Raw genomic sequence first — 21607 nt, 5'->3', positions numbered from 1 at the left:
CTATGCATATCTCCTGCCCCTAGCCCTTACCATGCTATAACTATAGTGGTTAATTTAAACCACTATAAAAGGTAAAAGCTTGAACCCGAGATAGTAAGGAAGACACAGTCCTCTTGTTAAAGAATAAATTTCATGGGTTGAAGGTACCTTTTGGGTGAGAGGAGCTGGGCACAAAAAGGGACACACTTTCTGCTCATTGGGGGTCAGCTGATAACAGCTATTGCATGTGAGGTCCCTACTAGAAGCCAGGCTTTCATCTGAATGGAGGCTTTTATATGTAATAACTCCTGATGTTCTAGTCTGTCACCATTTGTCAATGCAGAAAGGAAGTCATGGGTTATGCAACTTGCTTAAGTCACAAGCTAGTAAGTAGCAGAGCTAGGATTTGAAGTCAGGAAGTCTGGCTCTGACTTCTCCCAGAGAGGTCAAGATAGTCATTGGTAAGTGTTACTAGTCAGGGGGTGGGTGAGACTAGAGGTATAAGTCCTGGATACTCAGCCTTTGGAGGGGAGGGGGTTGTAATAAGCTCTGTGAGTGGGTGTGTGCATGCACGTGCGTGTACATCCACATGCGTTCGTGGAGGGGGCAGGGGCTGAAACTTCCATCTTGCTGGAGAAGATGGGGCCAGGTCCTCTGAGACTATAATGACTATCATTTACTCAGATGGGAGAAAGACTGAGATGGAGTGAACAGAGCGCCTGAATTCTCTAGTCCCTCAGGTTAACATGGATAGATATCAATTCAACAGCCTGTGAAAACCAAAGATGAATGAAGACAGACGTCAAATTCCCTGCTCACCACAGAAGTTGCTGTGCTGAACCGATGTATCGTTACCTGACTCATCCCCCCAAAATCAGGTTAATGTATTTCAAACTGACTATGCGCTGTAGAGAATCCCTACGCCAAATCCCCCGGGAAGGACCACATTTAGATCTTAGAGACGTCTGAACAGAGAGCTACAGACTAGGGCACTTCTCTCCCTCTGTGTGAAGAGGAGCCAGGTTTGAGGGGAGCGGTGGCTCACGCTCATTCACTCTCCCTCTCTGCTCAGCGCCCTCCCTCCCTCCTGAGACCGGCTGCAAACTCCCAGACTCTACCTGTGGCTGCACTTTCCTGGCAGCAGCTGCTGGTGCACTGGTCCCGAAGCACTGACACCTCCCTCTCCAGCATCTCGATGCGGCTCAGCAGCTCCTGCAGCACCTGGGCAGAGCTGGCGCATGGGCAGGCCTTTTTGGGGAGGTTGATCCTGTGGGTGAAGGTGACCTGGCTCGCGTGGTCCGAGGTCTGGCCCGTGTACTCTGTCAGCACCTCGTCTTCGGCACTCACCTCCTGCTCGGCCGAGGCCTCCAGCCCCGAGGAGCAGAGGCTGTCCAGGGGCACGTTAATGTTGTACACGTGGTTGAAGACCACCGGCTGCTCTTTGCCGGATGTATTGTAGCCGTCAGCGCCTCCTTCCTCCTCCACCGCCTGTCTCTGGACCCTTTCCGTGGTGACCTCCAGCTGACACTCCGAGGGCTTGAGCATGGAGCCCAGAAGGATCAGGTTGACGCCAATGAGCATGTTCTTCAAGACCACTGTTTCCCCGTCTGCCCCCATCCTCTCAGCAGAGCGCTGGGTTCAAGACCGGCCTGCAGCAGAAAGCATGGTGTTGTGGAAATTTGCAAGAGAAACCAAGGAACGAACGAGATGGCCTCTGAGACCTGCGCTTGGGCACCACGCTATCCACAGTCCTACAAAGCTAAAGGATAGCAGTGAGGATTTCAAGGGGAAGGTTGGGAAGTGACTACCAGGGTCATGAAAGCCCAGAGCTTTTTGTTCCCTAGAGGAATGAACCCCTGAAAATGGACTCTGCTTCTGCAGAAGGGCATTTTGATTTCCCAAAAGGCTTATCTAGAACACATGAGTCTGGCCTCCACAGTGGGCAAGTGGTTCCAACAAAGAGGACATGTGAGGACTCGGGGCAGGGGCACTGTGGCTAGCCTCGTCCTCCAAGGAGAACTCAGAGCATCCTTTCACTTCTGAGTGAGAATTAAGATGAAGGGTACCATGGAGCCTTAGGCATACCCTCATATTTCGCCAGATATTTATAATGAAGGGGTCCCGCCAGCCACTTCAAAATAACTTATTAACTCCTCTAAGCTCATCTGTTCAAATACAAGTTGACTTTAGAATAACCAACCAGGCAGATAATATAGTTCCAGGTAACTGTGGTTGTTAATAATCCTTAGGTACATTTGTGATTATCTGGGACTGTGTGAGCCGAACTTTCTTTTAATGTTCTCATTAGTATAGTCCCAGTGCTTTGTGATCACAGGATGCCTTTCTTCCGAGGTCCTGTTTAAATTGCTAAAATAATGTATTAGCTCCTCTACTGGTTACCTAGTCACCAAGACCCATGGAGAACGATAAATTTCCTGTAATGCAAATCAGTTTTACAGAAATTATATTTCTTCTGTATTCCCTGTGTAAAAGAGAAAAGAGGCTTACAAATTTTTGGTTCTAAAGGTAATGTTAGAGCTAAGAAGATTAAGGACAAAGGAACAGAGTGAGAGTAAATGTGAATTTGGGAAGAAGGCGATAAGCAACAGCTAACATCAACTGAATGTGTCCTGTGTACAGACTGCTGTGCACCTCACTGGGGATCTTACTTGACCCTTAGAACAAACCTATGATGGGATGTTATGATTATCCCCATCTTGTAATGGAGTGAATTCTGCCTAGAAAGCTTAAAATCTGAATGCAGGTCTGACTCCAAAACCTGTGTTCTTAACTGCTATGCTCCAGTGCTTGTCTTGATAAGCACGTTCAATGTTCTGTTATCTCTGATGGAAATTGTGTTAGTTATAGGATCTTCCCAAGAATATTGAGATTAGAAAATTTTGCTAGGGCCAGATCCAATGTTCCTTCCTCCACGAAGCATTCTCCTCTCATCTTTTTCTTCCTGTTCCCTCAGGAGGCTAAGGAGCATCCCCAGCACAGGTTAAATTTATCTCTCACTCCTTATAAAGCCCCTCTGACAGCATTTGCCACACTAGACTGTGGGTTTCCTTTGTCTGCTCCTGCCCCCCCACCAGCTTTGTCCCCTGCCTCCCCACACTGGCCCCGAACTGCTAAGTCAATTTAGGTCAGATCACATCTTATTCACAGTATTTGATGTGTGTCTAGGACAGCAAAAGTGTTCTGTACTATGGCTGTTGAATGAATAAGTGAGTAGATACATGGAAGATGGTTAAGCAGATGAATTAATGAGTAAATGCCCTGTGAGCACAAGGTTCAATCATTCTCCAACTCATTTAATCTCTTTCCATTATCCTCAAGTTATTCACTATTTTCTTCAATTTCAGTTCAATTGGACAATTTCTGAGGAATGATTTTATTAGGAGTCATCTGTATTAGTGACTATTTTGGAAACCATGTCTTATGACTCAGTCTTTATATTATATATTGGACTAAAATCTTTGTTTCCAATATGAAGAAGAAGCAGAACAGAATAGAGCTATTAAGATTCTGGACTCTGGAGCCAGACTGCCTGGTTCTTCCCCTATCCCAGGACTACCCTGAAATCACTGGCACATGTGAGAAATCTCTTCCATCATTTGACAGCCAGAAAGCCCAACCTTAGCATACCCTTGTTCAAAGAAGGGTGAGGTTCTTGGAGTGATGGGAGAGGTGGTGATCCACTGGTTACGTCAGATGAGGTAAATCAACCTTGGGGACACATGGAGTGACATGTCTGAACCAAATTTCTCTCATGACTGTAAGCTCTTTTCAAGCCCCTCTATCTGATGTATTACCTGCCTTCCCATTTTCAGCTGCTCTAGGCGTTTCATCCTTGGAGTGGCACTCTGCCCTTATGTCATTGAAAGTTTCCCAGGAATGGCTCTGATATAAATCATTTACACTTACATTTACATTGAAGGCTAGGGAGCCTTAGCCATCTCACTTGCTAAACTAAAGTTGGTTTGTCTGATCCATGTTGATATTGCTGAATAGTTGGTTGTTTTTGGGGAATCATAAAATTATCATGTAGCACCCATAGCACTTAACAGAACTTTCTGCACAGAACAGACACTCAATAAATAAGTGAAAGAATAAATGACATTATAAATGAAAAGGAAGACAAGTGACAGGAAAATTAAAAGGGAAAAATGTTAGTTGCACACCAGTCCAAAGCAACAACTATAAAATTATATGTGGAGAGAAAAGTATAGTTTTATGTGTGAAAAACACAAGATTTTAGTCAGTAACCAAACTGACTATGAATTAGTCAACAGTGTGATTTTTGTAACCTCCAAAACCTTTTTTAGACTCAGGATTTATTGACTGATTGATTGATTGATTGAAGTATAGTTGATTTACAGACTCAGGCTTTATTAATTGCAATTATAGACTAGGATGTGCAGGGGACTGTTTTGCTCTGTACTGCACTTGTCATTGATTACTTCTGGGTGGAGAGGATGCTGAAGGTTCTCAAAATCTTGTTGTAGGAGAGGGAGGAACTTAGCATTTTTGTCCAGAGAAGTGACAACCCCAGAGCTATCGTTCCTTTATCATTCATTCCTTTGACAGATATTTATTGAGTACCTACTATATGCTGGTTCCTTTATTCACAGAAGTTATATTTAAGTGTGTGTGTGGGGGGGAGAGGGTGGGAGGGGGAGGACATACAATACATAAATACCCACAATAATTCTGTATGTCATATATAATGTATGATATAATGCATATTATATGATATTTAATATATGATGATGTAACATTCACTTGTGTGTGTTGTGTCAGCAAGTGGTAACTGCTGTGGAGGAAAAGAAAAGAAGAGAGCAGAGGAGGTACCAGGACAGGGAAGTCACGTGGATATTTTGTAGAGCCCAGCCAGGGAAAGCTTGTCTAATGAGGTGACCACTGAGCAGAGACCTGAAGGAAGTGAGGGGTAGGCTTAGCAGACGGCTGAGGAAGTGCATTCCAGGCACAGGGAACGTCAAGGGTGAGGGCTCTGAGGCAGGAGCCAGCCTGGTGAGTTTGAGTGACAGTGAGACTGGAGGCGAGTGAATGAGGGAGCAGATGTGGGGAGATGAGATCAGAGAAGGAGTGGGGGCCGGGTCAGAGAAGGCCTGTGAACCACTGTAAGGACTTGGGCTCTTACTGTGGCTATACAGTCATTGCCCTCAAATGCATCCACATATTAAATGTTTATGATGATCTAGTTCTTGTCATTGAGAAACTCTCAGCCTCATGAGAGAGATGGAAACACAAGTAAATATAATTACAATGCAATGTGATCATTATCATGACCAAAAAACACACAAAATGTCCCTAGAGGGCTGGAGGTGACACAGCAACTTTGTCTGGGGCAGCAGGGGAAGCTACGCAGAGGGTGTGGGGTAATCGTCAGTCCTGTTTGCCAAGTATTTCTGGCCTGGCTTTCCAGACATGTGGTAGGACTACATTCTCCAGAGCTGTGTTTTCCGGCCCCCTGTTGGTTAGGTGAGGCCATGTCACTAGTACTGGCCGATGGTTGTGAGAGGAAGTGATGTGGGTCACTTCTGGGAGGGGGCATTCATTGCTGACAGGAGACCCCCCCAGAGCTTTCTTTTTCCCATCCATGGTGACTGGCAATGTTCAGGATGGTGGCTGCTTTCTCAGTCTGGGTCCCTGAGTGACCATGATAAAGGGTGCCCTGGCCGCGTACAGTAGGTGTGTAGTGCATGAGAGAGAAATAAACTTTTGGTTTTGAAGCACAGATTTTTCCTACAGCATAACCTAGTGTATCAGAAGATAATACTGAACTGGGTTTTAATAGATGACTCTTTAAGTAGAGAAGACAGAAGTTCATTATAGACAAAAGGAATTGCATTTGCTAAAACTCTGACATGTGCACGAATATGGCTTATTCAAGGAATTCAAGTATTGAAGGGCTGTTAAATGCTATGGGTTTGGACTTTTATACAGCAAAAGGTCCAAGGGAGGGAATTTCCCCCAAATGGGGGAATCTACAGGGAAACAAATTTTGGTCTCATGTAAAGAATAGCTTTTATAATAGTCAGAGCTATTGGGTTGTCATGGTAGGTAGTGAGTTCCTGGTCACTGGAGGTGTTCAAGCACAAGCCACAAGACTACTTAGTGAGAAGGTTGAAGATGGGCTTTCAAGCATCACATCAGAGAGTGGACTAAAATGAACATTAAGGTTTTCTCTTTCCTGTTACTTTATGAATTCAGGGTCTTACGTGTCCTTTGAGGAGTCTACCCACTATAATATTGTATTAGTTTCCTAGGGCTGCCATAACAAGTTACCACAAACTGGGTAGCTTAAAACTATAGAACTCTATTCTCTCACAGTTCTGGAGACTGGAATAGAAGGCCAAAACCAATATGTCATCAGGGTTAATCCCTTCTGAGGCTCTGAAGGAAAATCTGTTTCATGCCTCTCTCCTAGTTTCTGGTGATGGTGGGCAATGCTTGGCATTCCTTGGCTAGTAGATGCCTCACTCCAGTCTCTGCCTCCATCCTCATATTGCGCTCTGCCTGTGTCTCTGTGTCTTCACAGGGCCATCTTCCTTCAAGGACATCAGTCATCTTGGATTAGGGGCCCATCATGCCAATATGACCTCGTCTTAACTAATTACATCTATGATGACCCGATTTCCAAATAAGGTCACATTCTGAGGTACTGGGGGTTAGAACTTCAACATTATCTTCTTTGTGGGACACAATTCAATCCACAATACATAACAATAGCAAACTGAGTATTGACCAGGTACCAAGCTAAGCATTTTCCTTATAGTACTTCATTCATTCCTGACAACAACCCTATAAGCTAGGAGGGGTGCTATTTAGGAGCCAAGATATTTAGCAACTGGTATGGCTCAGGCAACAACCAATCAGAAGGGGGCATCCATCAATCAGACCTGCTGTAAACAACCAGCAGGGCTCTGTGGTGATTTCACCATGATGGTAGGTCCTCTTTCAAGTTCCATTATTGGAGACAAGGAAAATGAGCTTCAGGAAAGGCCAAGGAATGTGACCAAGACTGCACAGCTAATGAGCGCAGGAGCCAGGACTGAACCCAGATCTTGCTGACCATAGTCTGTCCTCTTAACTGCTGTTTTCAGCCAGCTTTAATTAGCAGCCACATAGCACTCTCAAGAAAAGACTTAGAGCTCTTACAAATCAACACCCTCCTCCCCCTGGATCAGATTTAGGACCTCCTGACAGCGATGACTTTTCGCTTAATGTTTTCTCCACCAATCCCGGCTACTACCCCAGATATTGCTTTAGTCTCTTACCCTGGAGGGAAGGCTCGTCTGCTGGCTTTTTATTTAAAAGTGCCCAGCCTCCACTGTGTCCCAGAGAATCAAGAACAACGCTAAGCAAGTAAACCTTGATCCTAGAGGGATCAGGAGACATTTTTTACGCTTGTCCTTTCCTAGGACGGCTCCCCTCCAGCCAGCAGCTACAGAAAACCAGGGCTTGCCCTGGCCCCTGCCGGCTTCATTCACTTCTCTGAGCTCCCTTTGGCTTGTCCCCAGCAGGCTCAGTCACAAGCCGTTGTTAACCACACCGCTGACCTCTCTGCTTCTCCCCGTTTGCATATGGCTGAGGATGCGTTCTGAAGGCAGGCAGTGAGAGGGGGTGGGGTGAATGGCATGGAGGCTTCATTTTTCTCATTTCATCTGAAGCCTGCTGGAGGGGGAAGGGGAATGAAACTCATGGTTATTTCATGCCTACTTAATAAATGTGCTCTTAGTTTTGCTAAGCTCACGTCACTTAATAATTATTTCAAAGTGGCTTTTCTTTCTTGTGTCCCTGAAAGCTTCCCTTTCAGGCTTCATTCTCTACTTCCACCACCTGTTCCTCTGGATCACAAGGAATACCGACTGTTCTGCAGGCGGGCCCCTTTCCGTGGCACTCTTCAGCGATGCTGCTGGGCAGGTTTTTGCAGCTTCCAACGTTCTAATCCTGTGGCATATCCAAGAATGCGACGTGGATGTGTTTGTCGCCTTTAGAGGGGTCCTGCTTGCTCTGGCTTTGGTGTGAAATGGTGGCTGCACCTCTAAGCTAGATGCAAGATCTCTGTCACTAAAAGCAACATTGGAGGCTGGAGGGGACCAGCAGAGCCCCTCTCCTCCCTCACTCTCTTCCTGTTTCTCAGATGAGTCATCCGACTAGAGCTGTAAGACTCCAGGATAGAAGCCAAACAGGCCAGTCAGAGGATGAAGTGGTGGTGAGAGAGGGGAAGAGGAGGAGAAACCTGAGAAGATGGAGAAGAAAAATATGGCAGAGCGCCAGGCTGGCGAGAGCAACAGACAGAGTTCTACAGGTAGAGGGAGAAAACATAAACCTGAGGGACAGATAATACATTCAGGGTTCAATGGTACACTGACAGTTGTAAGCACGACAGGTAGCTAATGACCCTCCAAATGAAAGTGCAAGCAAGTTGCAGCAATTCGATAGATCGATACTCAGGAAATCCGTGCAGTGCCATTGATTCATTTCCTCCACTCCAGCCTCCTTATCAATATAATTATCATGGCGGGCACCACAGGGGTCTCCGGGTCATGTGTAAGAGGCGAGTGGACAGCTGGACGGGCCTCCAGGCCCAGGTGGTACCGTGCTGCTGGGGTCTGCGCTCGTCCCCCCGGGCGGCCTGCGGGGAGAGTGCGGGTCACCCGGGCCCGGCCAAGTCTTGCCCCAGCTAAAGTTGTCCTTCAATGGCTTTTCTTTCCCTTGCCCCCCTCCGCATGCCTTCTCCTGGCTTCGTTTCTTCACGTTGAAGGGCTACTGTTACAGAAAAATGTTCTGGGAGCCATCACCTTTAGGCAGGCTGGGAGGAGGGGAGAAGTGGTCTCAGGAGGGTGGGATGTGGGGCGGGAGGGAGGAGGGGGAGGGGACGACGAGGGACAGAAAGAGCCACAAGTCACTCACATTGAAGCTCTGCCTTTGTGTTTTCTCCTTTTTATTTTCTCTTAGAGCCAGAGAGGGAGTGAAAGAGACAAACACAGGTAGAGGAGCTTCAGAAAAAAAAAGAAAAAGAAAGAAAAGAAATGAGTGTCTAGGTTGTCGGGGGGCGGGGGGCGGGCAAGGAGAGGTGAGCAGCCAGTGCTTTGTTTAGATTTTCTAGCTTCCGCCAACCTTACACCCCACGCTGTCCCTGGGGGTGATTTTATAAACCAGAACCATATCTGTGAAAAAAAATGACACTCTTTTTTTTTTTTAGTTAGAATTAGTTTAAAAATAGTTCCCCGCCTGCCGTTGGGATGCTCTGTCACTTGGAGAAAGAGGGTAATTATGAAAGACGAGGGTGTAATGTGATTACTGCCGGCCCCATTGTGTCAGCGTCAGGAGGCAGCGTCAGGGCTGCTGGGAGGACTCAGGGCCCGCTTGTCTCCATCAGCCCCAGGCCTTTATTGGGCATGTCAGGTTTCTGAAAAGAACCCGAGGGCAGAAAACTCCCTGCAGACAGGACTCGGTGGCTGGCCCAGAGCTGTCAAGAAAGACGCGCGGGAGGAGATGCGAGGCCAGGCTGGGGAGTCGCCTCCCCCCAGGACTGGCCGCCTCACCCCCGCTCCAGGACCACGTTCCTTGACGTGCCTCCAGGTGGGATCTGCCGGAAGGGTCTTTGGTTCAGAATGTGATGGAGCCACACTCATTTTTTGGCACAAGTGGGTCAGCCCAGTATATTTGTGTGTGTGTGTCCCTGCGGGATAGAGAAACCGCATTGGCTGGGTGGAGGAATCTGGCTTCTGGTCTTGTCCTCTGGCTCTGTCTTGTGCTGTCTTTGAGAATTCCAGCTGACCTGGCCTTGCAGAGCAGTTCCTTCTTCATCTGAAAAGTGGGGTCCTCAAGGTCCATCAAGGGAATAACACCAAAGGAGTAATAAAGTCTTCCGATGGAAAGTGAGGGGGAGGCCGTCCAGGTTTGCATTCCTGCTTTACAGTCTAAGGGGAGAGGCTGGGCAAGTGTTCCTGCTGGGGGCCTCTGCTTCCTTTTGCGGCAGCTAAGGTTGACCGTCTACCTCCAGGTTTCCCCGTGATTTTTGGTAAATAGAGATCCCATTTAGGTGAGAATTTATCCAACGTCTATAGATCCCAGAGAATTCTTAACATCTGTAGAGCATTTGACTATATACATACGTATATATATATATATACAAATATATATATAACCACATATATATATAGTTATATATCTATGTGTGTGTGTGTATATATGTATATATATATATATATATATAGAGAGAGAGAGAGAGAGAGAGAGAGAGAGAGAGAGGGAGAGAGAGGGAGAGAGAGAGTCATATATACAGAGCCCTATTTAATCCTCATAATGGGCAATAGGATTATTCCAGTTTTATAGACAAGGCTCAAAGTATGGGAGTGATTTGCCCAGTTACACACAGTGAGTTAGAGCCAAACTAAATCCTGAGTCATATTTCCAGACTCTCAGTTCAGTCGTAGATGCCACAACCTCCCTCCGTCAGCCACCTTTGTCCTTTGGAAGTAGGTAGGATAAAAAAATGAATTCCTAATTAATCTCCACCATTTTGGATCAGAAATTCTTCTAAGAGCCTGACCTTTTGCTATCATTAATATCTATTTTTCATCTGTGTTTCTCAAGCTGGGAGAACAGCATGTCACCGTTTGCTGTTCGGTCACTCTTCTTGAACAGTCATCATCCTGCTTTTCATCTTTCTTTTCTTTACATTTAATAAAACTGCAAAGCAAAGTTTCTTCTAAGAAAGATGACCACTCAGACTGCAGCCCAAATCGATGCTTTTTTTTTTTTTCCTTGCCCAAGATACTCATTAGAACAGACGGAGAAATTGGTTTAGAATATAAAAAGTGGTCTCTGCCCTCATGGGGCTTATAATCTAGCTGAGAAGACTAGACTCATACACGTGAAACTGAACGACAAGGCAAGGCTGTCCTTTTGTATTATTAGTCACTTACTTTAAGTTTAATAGATGCCCCTCACAGTGTGGGACAGGTGACCAGAAGAGGCTTCCTGAAGGGGTGGTGTCCCAGTCCACACGGAGGGGTGGTGTTGGAAAGGTGGATACGAGTTGTGGGGAGTGGGTGAGGAGGGGGGGTAAAGGGCACAGCATAAGCAGAGTTGATTGCAACATCAAGGCCAAATGCAAGGAAGTTCTGCCTCTGAAGGGACTACCTTCAGTCTTCACGAAGGTTTAAAATCAATTAAAACTATGTTACGAAAATGTATGAAAATAATCCCTACATGCCCTGTGTGTGCCTGAGGTAAGGGAGCTGGTCATGTCTCAGTAGTGCTTCCAGGGCTTTATGTCCAGGAGGCCAACTCGGGGCCAGGCCGATTTATAAACATGGGCTCAGAACTTCTAATTAATTATAACTATAAATGTAGGAAGTGTTTGCTTGATTACTTGGACATTGAAACCCTTTAGAAACAAACAAATCTTGGGAGTAGTTACCTGTAGAAATTATATTCACCCACATCCAGAAGACCAGATAATTCATCTGCTCTAAAAGTACCTAATGACAGGTTCAAATATCAGATTCATGCTGTTTCCAATTATATGACATAACTACATTGGATTTGGTCCTTCTTTCAGGAACTGAATAATTGCTTTAATATCTGATATCCATTAACTTCTCCAGGTAACATGTATGTTGGAGGTGGCAACTTACGAACGTTTAGCTCTAGAGGTCTAGAGGAGTTATTTACTTTATTGTGCAAATTATCAATGTGTTGTCGAGCATGAAAGAGCACCACTCTGACCCAAAGACTACACACAGATGAATTCTATTTTCTAGTGCATGAAATAGCGTTTTGAAATTTGAGGAAGCGCCAACGGTACTGGTATATGGAGCACAGCCTGTTTAATTAAATGCAGATGCACACTGATTGCATGCCAGGAACTGGGCTAGGTTCCATTCGAGATGTCGGGGTGAGCTAGAGAAATCTCAGGTAACTCCCTGTCTAACTAGGAGGAAGGTATTTACATAACAAGAATAAATAGCAAACCATGATAAGTAGCATATCCCAGGTATGGAGAAATTCTTCTGGGAGCCCAGCAGAAGGAATCATTTCAACTGTAAGACTCTCTAGAGAAATCTCGATGTTTTCCATCGATGTAGCCTTTGAGCTGGGTCTCGAAGAATTAGAAAGATTTTGAAAGGAGGAGACAGGGCAAAGGGCAGTAAAGTGAGTGAGGAAGAAGGGCACAGTTCCTGGGGTGTTTGTATGTGTTCAGGATTGAGGGGACTAAGAAGACGTCAGAGAGCCTTGATTGGCATCTTTAGAAATTTCCTCTGTATTCTGTGGGCTGGTGGAGCCTCAGTGTTTTTTAAGCAGGGCGTGACATGATTAAAGAAATCCTTTAATATCTGCAGTTGCAGTTGGCCCCAGAGATGAATTCTAATCTGAAAAACTCAAAAGATTTTTTTTTTTTTTGCTTGTCGTTTATCTTATTTTGTAGTTATTCAGTCAGTAAGGCCTGGATTAGCCTTGCTTATTACTTTAGAGAGTGGTTTTTCAGGGTACATAATTTCTTAAATTCCTTTTCTCTCACTCTCTGTCTTGACAAAATGCATTTTGCTCTCCATTAAGTTATACCGCGTCATCTTTGTTCATTGTTGTTAAAAGGGGGCTCCAGTAGAATTCAAATGTTGTTTTATTAACTGCTAAATCCAGGATATGTGTTGTACAATTTTGGGCTTTTTAAATGTTTTCAATCTGAATAAAGATAAGAATTGACCATTTAGCTCCAAGCAGCTGCCTTTCTGACAAATTGAGAACGCAGACAGCACTGAGTTGGCCCTGAATGTAGCCAGGCTTTGGTGAGCAAAGCACGGTTTTGAGGGTTCCCAAGTCCACGTATGATCCATTTAGGGTACAGAACAGCCCAAAAGAGGATGCGGAATGTCCCCGGTGGGCTGGGGTTGATGCCTGAAATAACTTGTGCCTGGTGCCCTCTTCTCTTTGATGGGAGTTCTCCTTCCCCAGAGCAACTCTCCTCCCTCCCCAGCCTCTGTGCGCACTGCCTGGGCCCGCCTTCCTCTCCTGCACACACAGTTGGAGTTCCCCCTTTGCCCCTCCAGACCCTCTCTCCATCCTTTTCTTCTTGGACCTGACCTCTTTTCCTAGAGAGCTTCCCATTCAGCTAAAGGAGATCCCCAGTAGGAGAGCTGCAGCTCCAGCCAGAGGGGAGTGGGGTCCTGACTTCCTTCCTGGGAGGTCACCCGCTGGTTGTGTCCCTCAGCTGAAGGGCGCCGTAGTTTCTCTCAAGGTGACCTTTTCATAGGACTGACTCTCTTTCCAGGTTCTGGTAACCTCTCTGCCAACTCCCTTCACCTCCTTTGGGGCTTAAGGATGGCAACAGCTCAGCTGCTACTAACCCCAGATGGTCTGGGTGCAGTGTCCTCACTGACTGACCCGTGGCTGTCTAGTGCTCATTCCTGCAGGTCTCCACAGGGGCCTGCCTTCCTGGGAAGGGCTGTTTACCCCAGACATTTCCTCCTGGCCCCAACTCTGCTTAAAACGTACCGGTCCTCTGTGCCTCATTCCCTCAGTAGTCAAATGCCAAAGTAATACAAGATACAGTGTTGGCAATAAATTAACACCTTCTGAAAACCTATTTGGAAAGAGGTAGGCCTTCAACCATAAATAACAGTCACATTTTCATTTTAACAACAGCCTTCAACTAACCTAACAGTGGACATGGTTTCATGCTGTAGCAGAGAATAAGATTCATTGCCTGTAAAAGGTTTCAACATTTTTTTTCTCACATTGATCTTTCTACCTTTCCCCTGTTGAAAAGCACTAAAATGAGTCAGAGTAACAGAACACCTGGCATCTGCAGAGCTCATTATAGTTTTCAAGACGTTTTCATAAAGGTAATCTCGATCAATTGTTCTATGAATTTTGTAAAGTATGCAAGGTGGGTATACTACCCCACATTACAGATGAGTACACTGAGGCTTATTCCTGTGAATAACATGCCATAAAGCTGGTATTAAAGAAATCAGATTTTCTGAGGAAAACTTGAGAAATTTGTCTCTGAGAACTTTACAGTGTTAAAAGGAATTTGACTCACATCTTCTTGAGTTTGTTTTTCTGATGGGGAAACTGGAAAAGTACAGTGACATTAAAAAATCATAATGATAAAGGTACGGGTTTATTTATTCCTCAGCAAGAATGTGTTTCTCTGAGTTAAAAAATAGTTCCAGCCTTATACTTTTTCAACTCTTTGGCCATGTATAGGGGCTTTAACGAGCACTTGGCTGGGGTAGGGGTTTGGGGGTGCAGCCATTGACTCTTGGCCGCAGGGCTGGGTGTGGGATGGGGTCTGGCAGCGGAGGGTCAGAGGAGAGAGAGGGAGGAGCCCAAGGTGGTCAGGGCACAGGGAACCTTTCTGTTTCTCTCTGGATTTACTCAACAACTCTCCTTCTTGAGGGTTGGAGGACTATACTCCAAGGGGCTCTCAGATTCCCCAGTAACAACTCAAGAGTGAATCCTTTCTCTGGAGTTTGTAATGGGAAAACCTATCCCTTTGATCCTAGTTTGCATTATCAAACAGGATTCTTGCAGGGAAATCATTATGAAAGAGTTCCCCCTGCTGAGCAAGACACCAGCCTGATTCACTGAATGAGAAGCCCAACACAGGTGACCTGGTTCCCAAGCCAGCTCTGAGAATTTTCCATGCTTTATCCTGTATTTGAAGATAATTTTGAAGTAGGCAGTGACGTGCCTTCCTACTGTTCTGGAATATTATACCTTCATTAGTCTAGAGCCTAATGTCTAGAATGAAACAAACTTTTGATCAACAAGACGAATCCACATTTTTTTTTAACTTTAAAAGTTTCTTTTATTATTTTATTTTTTATACAGCAGGTTCTTATTAGTTATCTATTTTATACATATTAGTGTATATATGTCAATTGCAATCTCCCAATTCATCCCGCCACCACCCCCCGCCCCACTTTCCCCCCTTGGTGTCCATACGTTTGTTCTCTACATCTGTGTCTCTATTTCTGCCTTGCAAACCGGTTCATCTGTACCATTTTTCTAGATTCCACATAGATGCCGTTAATATACGATATTTGTTTTTCTCTTTCTGACTTACTTCACTCTGTATGACGGCCTCTAGGTCCATCCACGTCTCTACAAATGACCCAGTTTCGTTCCTTTTTGTGGCTGAGCAATATTCCATTGTATATATGTACCACATCTTCTTTATCCATTCGTCTGTTGATGGGTATTTAGGTTGCTTCCATGTCCTGGCTACTGTAAATAGAGCTGTAATGAACATTGTGTTACATGACTCTTTTTGAATTATGGTTTTCTCAGGGTATATGCCCAGTAGTGGGATTGCTGGATCCTATGGTAATTGTATTTTTAGTTTTTTAGGGAACCTTCATACTGTTCTCCACAGTGGCTGTATCAATTTACATTCCCACCAACAGTGCAAGAGGGTTCCCTTTTCTCCACAGCCTCTCCAGCATTTGTTGATTGTAGATTTTCTGATGATGCCCATTCTGACTGGTGTGAGGTGGTACCTCATTGGAGTTTTGATTTGCATTTCTCTAATAATTAGTGATGTTGAGCAGCTTTTCATGTGCCTCTTGGCCATCTGTATGTCTTCTTTGGGGAAATGTCTATTTAGGTCTTCTGCCCATTTTTGATTGGGTTGTTTGTTTTTTTTAATATTCAGCTGTATGATCTGTTTATATATATGGAGATTAATCCTTTGTCCATTGACTCATTTGCAAATATTTTCTCCCACTCTGAGTGTTGTCTTTTTGTAAATCAACAATGAGTATGTACTGCCTTTCTCCAAAATAGCAAGATCGCTGGGCTTTTCTTTGAAGACTGAGCATGTGGGACTGGTGGCTGGGTTTGTCCAAACCAGTTGCTTTTGATTAGGAAGGTAAAATCCCCGCCACCTTCCCCTTCACGCATAACTGCATGACCCAGGATTTGTGCAATTGACCGCATTGCAATGTGTGTGCAGGATTGTTCTATGAAGGAAAGGAGTGGCTTTTTCTGACTGATACCTGCATATCCCAGGCATACTCCAGGCACTCATCCAAGGGCATTACATATTAACTCAATCCCCACAGCAACCATACTTGTCCCCATTTTACAGATGAGGAAACTGAGTCACAGAGAGTTTAAGTGACTTGTCTAAAATCACAAAGCATTTGAGCAAAGGCACCAAGATTCAATTTTTTTTTGTCAAGGGATGCATTCAGTGTGTCTGGAAGCCTCCATATGAGAAGGAATTTGTGACAATAATCTCCCTCTCTGAGCTCCAATAGAACTTGTTACTACACTTATCACAATAGTTACCTGCAAAGTTGTTCCCCACCAACAGAGAGTCCCTAGCGGGCAGGTGTATAATCTACTTGTCTTTGGTCCCAGCATATAGCACAGATCCTGGAGTCTAGTAGATTCTCTCTCTCTCCAAATACATACATACACAAACCTGTGATATATTTCCAGCCAACCTTACCTACTCAGGTGTCTGCATACCCCCACAACCTGGTTTTTCCTGCTGCCTGAGTTTCTGAAACGTTCCTCTCTGCAGTGTTAGCCAGGAGAACTGCTGCTGGGAGTGTGTGAGGTGACCCCAATGGGACCGAGGACACACTGTGCTGCTGGCCATCAGCACGGTTTATTGTTAGGGCGATAAATGTCCTGCCCACCCCCTTCCAGGCTTCCTTGCTGATAGCTTCAGGATTGCAGTCTTCCCCGCACACTTATTTTGATTACTGCTGCCTGTCACGTTGTTTCTTATTATTGACCTTGGTACCTGTCAGACCGTTCACACCCCCTAATTGTCTTTACCTGCTACCCGTCCATCTTTACTGAAAGGCTGGTTTCTCTGATTACTCAGTCCCTGTCAGTTTCTCATGGATTTACTTGATTCTTCTCAGAAGTGAAGGAGTGCTTTGTGGCCTCCTTTGCCCTCGGATTGATGAAGGTTTTGGGCTGTGAGCCAGGTCACAGACGGTCCTCTCCAGAGGGCCACCTCAGGGAGGTTTTAGAGAGGGGTCATTGCCTAGGGGGCAGGGCCCTGCCTTGAAGACAGCATCTCTCTGGGTCTCCTGCCATTTTCATTTATTTCATGTATTCAATTTTATTTATTCAAGCTTTCTGAGCTTGAGCAAGTCAGGAGACTGCTCTGACTACCTGCGAAGTGGGAATTATTTATAGTGAGAATCAAGTCTATGTGAAAATACTGCTCTCTCCAAATGAATCTTCTCCTAGGTACTGCTCTCAACCTTTTAGACCCTCATTGTCAGGAGGAGGTTTAAGAATTGTGTCCTGCATAGAGAACAGACTTGTGGTTGCCAAGGGGGAGGAAGGGTGGGGGAGGGATGGATTGGGAGTTTGGGGTTAGCAGATGCAAACTATTATATATAGGATGGATAAACAACGAGATCCTACTGTATAGCACAGGGAACTATATTCAATATCCTGTGGTAAACCATCATGGAAAAGAATATGAAAAATAATGTATATATATGTACTTTGCTGCACAGCAGAAATTAACACAACATTGTAAGTCAACTATACTTCAATTAAAAAAGAAAAAGAATTATGTCCAGGGGGGCGGAATATTGTATCATCTATGAAGTGGCACATAATCAGTGGGAAGGTCTCAGCATCGCTAATGTATGACAAATAAAGAAGCACATGGTCTCCATTTCTGCATGGATCAGAGTTCCATTATTTGACATCCAGCCACGGAATTGTATTTCCTTCTCAGTCTTCCCTCAGCCCCAGCATTTAGAGGGGGCACGAGCAGGATGAGGAGTCCTCACTTGTTGCTAAGTTGGTAATTGTTGGATTGAGTGGAACTGAGGATGCTCAGGTGGTGAAGAGTGACAAATCCCATGGTAGCATTTGTGGTGTGTCTTCTTGACCCACAAGTATAGAGAAGGACCATCACTTCATGTAGATGATCAACAACTCCCAGGGAATTGTCTGCTTTCCAGAGTTGGGTTGATTCGAATGTAAGAAGAGAACTCAATCCCCTAAGAATCACAAGGATTTCTGAATTATTCTATGGCTGTTCCTAGGCTGAGTTTGCACCCTGAAACTGGACTCTAAGAAACCAGGGATCAAAAGCTATACACCTGATTACAGCAACCAGACATGGGGCCTGGGAGGCCAACTTTGGGGTCTGAGGCCAAGGTGGGGCTGTACTGAGCTGGACAAAACACTAGGGTGGACAATGTGGGGTATCCAGGGCATAGCCAGGGTCAACTGAAAGTCACAGAGCTGGACCAAAGCCACCAGAGTCAGAAACTAAAGAAGAGGAGACACATCAACAGAACCAGGATGCAAATCCCACGTGTCACAGGGTGTAAAGCTGGGTGTGTGCCGGCCAATGCCATAAGCCTTGGGAGTTACAATACCCACACCAATGGCCTAAAGCAAACGAACAATTCTCTATTAAAAAAAATTAATTTCCTGGTGGCACAGTGGTTAAGAATCTGCCTGCAAATGCAGGGGACACGGGTTCGAGCCCTGGGTCCTGGAGGATCCCACATGCTGCGGAGCAGCTAAGCCCGTGCGCCACAACTACTGAGCCTGTGCCCTAGAGCCCGCGAGCCACAACTACTGAGGCCACATGCCACAACTACTGAAGCCCGTGGCGCCTAGAGCCCGTGCTTCACAACAAGAGAAGCCACTGCAGTGAGAAGCCTGTGCACCACAGCGAAGAGCAGCCCCCGCTCGCCGCAACTAGAGAAAGCCCGCGCGCAGCAACGAAGACCCAATGCAGCCAAAAAATAAATAAATAAATAAAGTGTTTCTCTAAAGAAAAAAAGAGAGAGAGAGAAAAGAAAGTGATCGGCAGTCCTGGGTTCTCCAACTAGCAGCGAGACCTGTGCCAAACCTCCTTAAAAAAAAAAAAATTTTTTTTTTTTTCTGATTCGAAGTAAAACACATATTCATTATAAACTAATCAGAACATACAGGTTGAATTTTTAATAACTTGACCCAGTGAAAGCCACTAGTGTTTTGGTATATTTTTCCCCAATGTTTTTTTCTGTGTTTATTCACATAATTGGGATGGAATACTATTTGAATTGACACTTTAAACAAATAAATTGCTTGGATAAGCACCACCCAGTGACAGTTCAGGCAGGCTCAGAAGGTAGGTCTCAGGCCAACTCGGGTCTGTATCAGCTGCCAGGCTGCAGGGTTGCACAGGTAAGGCAGGGGCCAGGCCTGGCCAGGGAGTAGGGGGGCGGCTAGGCGGATCTCACTCAGGGAGCAGCTTTTGTATTTTTCCCTCCTCCCCTGGCAACAAGCACATTTCTCTGTTCGTTGGGAGCCTGGGCAAGTGTTGACAGGGTGGCTAGTTTCCTCTGCACAGTCCTCCTCATTAAGACGCGTGCAGAATCGTGTCTGAATGCGCGGCTCTTGTGGGGGACATTCCGTTTCGGTCCAGATCGGAATAAAGAACGAGGTCTATTAGGGAGTCCTGAGGGAGAGCAGGGGGACTCCCGACTCTGTGGTTTCTGACCGATCTGAACAGCAGGGCCCTCAGGCAGGTGGACCTGAAGCTCTGGAGGAGAGAAGTTTCAGCAGGGTGGGCGTGCCCGGAGCACAGAGCAGACACGATGGGTGTGGGTGAAGTCCCCCAGTTCCCGCGCACCACCCTGCACCGCTAGGTTCCATCAGAGCGAGTTAGGAAGGGCCAGCGGCCAAGTTTGCGTGCAAGACAGAAGCTGCTGGCCAAGATGGAATTGTGCTCAGAAAGAGCTTCAGGAACTTTTTGAAACCTGTGATGTCAGTTCCTGAAGTAGTGTCCTCATTAGCTATGAAAATGGCCTTTGGTGACAACCACTGGGCAGGATAAAGGGCAGCCGGCAGCAATGGGATGTGTTTGCATCCTTTCTCCTTACATATTGCCTAAGGCCACTGAATTTGCAAAGACAAGCCTTTTGTCAGCACCCCCATGGACTGGGGCCTGGGAACGTAGGAGGCCTCTGACCCTTCTTCCCAGGGCTGAGACTCCTGGGGCAGAGTTGGGGTTGAGCAGCTGTTACAATGCAGGGAGCTGCAGCTTATGAACTTGCATCACTGGGGTGAGGTCAGGACCAGCCCCAGGGTGGACCTCAACCTCTGGCACCAGTGAGCTTGTTCAAAGCACAGCTCATCACCTTGCTGCTGTGGGGTCTTAAATCAACCTGGAGCTGGCCTTTGACTTCCAGGGAGTGCTGCCTTGGGAGCCTGCCGAGATCACTGAGGCTCAGTCTCTGGGAAGTGCAGGGTGGGTTGCATTTTTCTGATTTAACTCCCTGGAGGGAAGAGGTCTTTGAGTTTTGGATTCCCTGACTAGTCTTCTCCGGTCATGCTGGGATAGGCTGAAGGAAAGAGCAGACCTCGATGGATAAACTAGTAACACAAGGTCTAATTTGCCTTTGAGTGGGCATTACTTCCTGCTCCTCGGGGTACTTGGATGCTGTTTGCCCCCTGCCTTGATGTGCCAGGGCCCCAGGAGCCCTCAGGGAGTCTCAGGGCAGTGCTCAGCTGCTTTCTCCTCAGGCCTCTGTACTTATATGACTCACAGAGGTGGATTAGTGGGCAGTGCACGTGCCCTTCTTTCCCGCTTTACTGCATCAGGAGAGGCTGCGAGGTTTCCATAAGCAGAACTTAAAAATTGCAGCATCGACCCGACTCATTGCTCAATCTCCCTAGTCAGATACCAGTCGTATAGCCTTTGTTTTTATGCCAGAACATTCTGATCTAAGGAAGTACTGTCTCATCCTATATAACTTACAAAAGGGGTGTTGAAACACTTTTTTTACTCCATTGGCAGTGAAAAATATTTCTTACCTTGTAACTCAATACATCATGCATAAATTCTATATACATATAAAATTGAAACCAAATTTCACAAAACAATACTTACTATTTTGACTGTTTCAATCCTATCTATTACAGAATATATATTCTGTTCTCCTTCATTAAGGAAGAATGGGTTGTAACCCACTAAACTGGTTTCCTGCTCCACTAATACACAACCCACAATTTAGAAATCATTGCTTTAGAGCAGTACTGTCCAATAAAAGTATAAGGCAAGTCACTAATGCGAGTCACGTATGTAATTTAAAAGTTTCTAGTTAGCCACACTAAAAAGGCAAACGTAAGCAGGTGAAATTAATTTTAGTAATATGTTTTCCATAGCTAAAAGATTACGATTTCAACATGTAATCAGTATTAAACATGGTTAACAAGCTATTTTCCTTTTTTTAATACTGTTTCTGAAATCCAGTATGTACTTGGTGCTCATAGCACATCTCAATTAGGACTAGCCACATTTCAGCAAGTGCTCTATAGTCACATGGGGCTGCTCCCCTTCTGGCCAGGGTTAGAGGATACTTCAGGAAGAAGAATCAAGTGTTTATCCTGGTGTTTACAGGTGTGTGAGGTCCTGGCAACATATATATATATATTTTGGAAGCTGCATTTTCCAGGCATCTCTGCTCCAGCACCAAGAAATACACTGCAACAGAATGGATTTGGGCTTGGTATCTGGATTTGTTATTAGAAATCCTATCTTTTGTGTAGTTTGGGGAGACATTCAAGGAGGACGTTCAGGGGGACACCATTCTAT

The 21607-nt window shown here is 45.5% G+C and overlaps 1 protein-coding gene and 1 long non-coding RNA gene across 2 annotated transcripts in view; one reads left to right on the top strand and one right to left on the bottom strand.

Annotated features, from left to right (window-relative positions):
* The window catches only part of TNR (tenascin R), an 83782-nt gene extending 82106 nt beyond the window's left edge, over positions 1–1676 (bottom strand). The window contains exon 1 of the mRNA XM_027086249.1: positions 1098–1676. Coding sequence (XP_026942050.1) covers positions 1098–1596 — 499 coding nt within the window. The 5' untranslated portion in view covers positions 1597–1676. The remainder of the gene's footprint in view (positions 1–1097) is intronic.
* The window catches only part of LOC113609179 (uncharacterized), a 314685-nt gene that overhangs the window by 158770 nt on the left and 134308 nt on the right, over positions 1–21607 (top strand). The window lies entirely within an intron of this gene.

This window comes from Aethalodelphis obliquidens, unplaced genomic scaffold, assembly GCF_003676395.1.
Source record: "Aethalodelphis obliquidens isolate GAN/ISIS:26980383/991018 unplaced genomic scaffold, ASM367639v1 scaffold55, whole genome shotgun sequence".
Lineage (NCBI taxonomy): Eukaryota > Metazoa > Chordata > Mammalia > Artiodactyla > Delphinidae > Aethalodelphis > Aethalodelphis obliquidens.
This window is presented reverse-complemented; position numbering and strand designations above follow the sequence as displayed.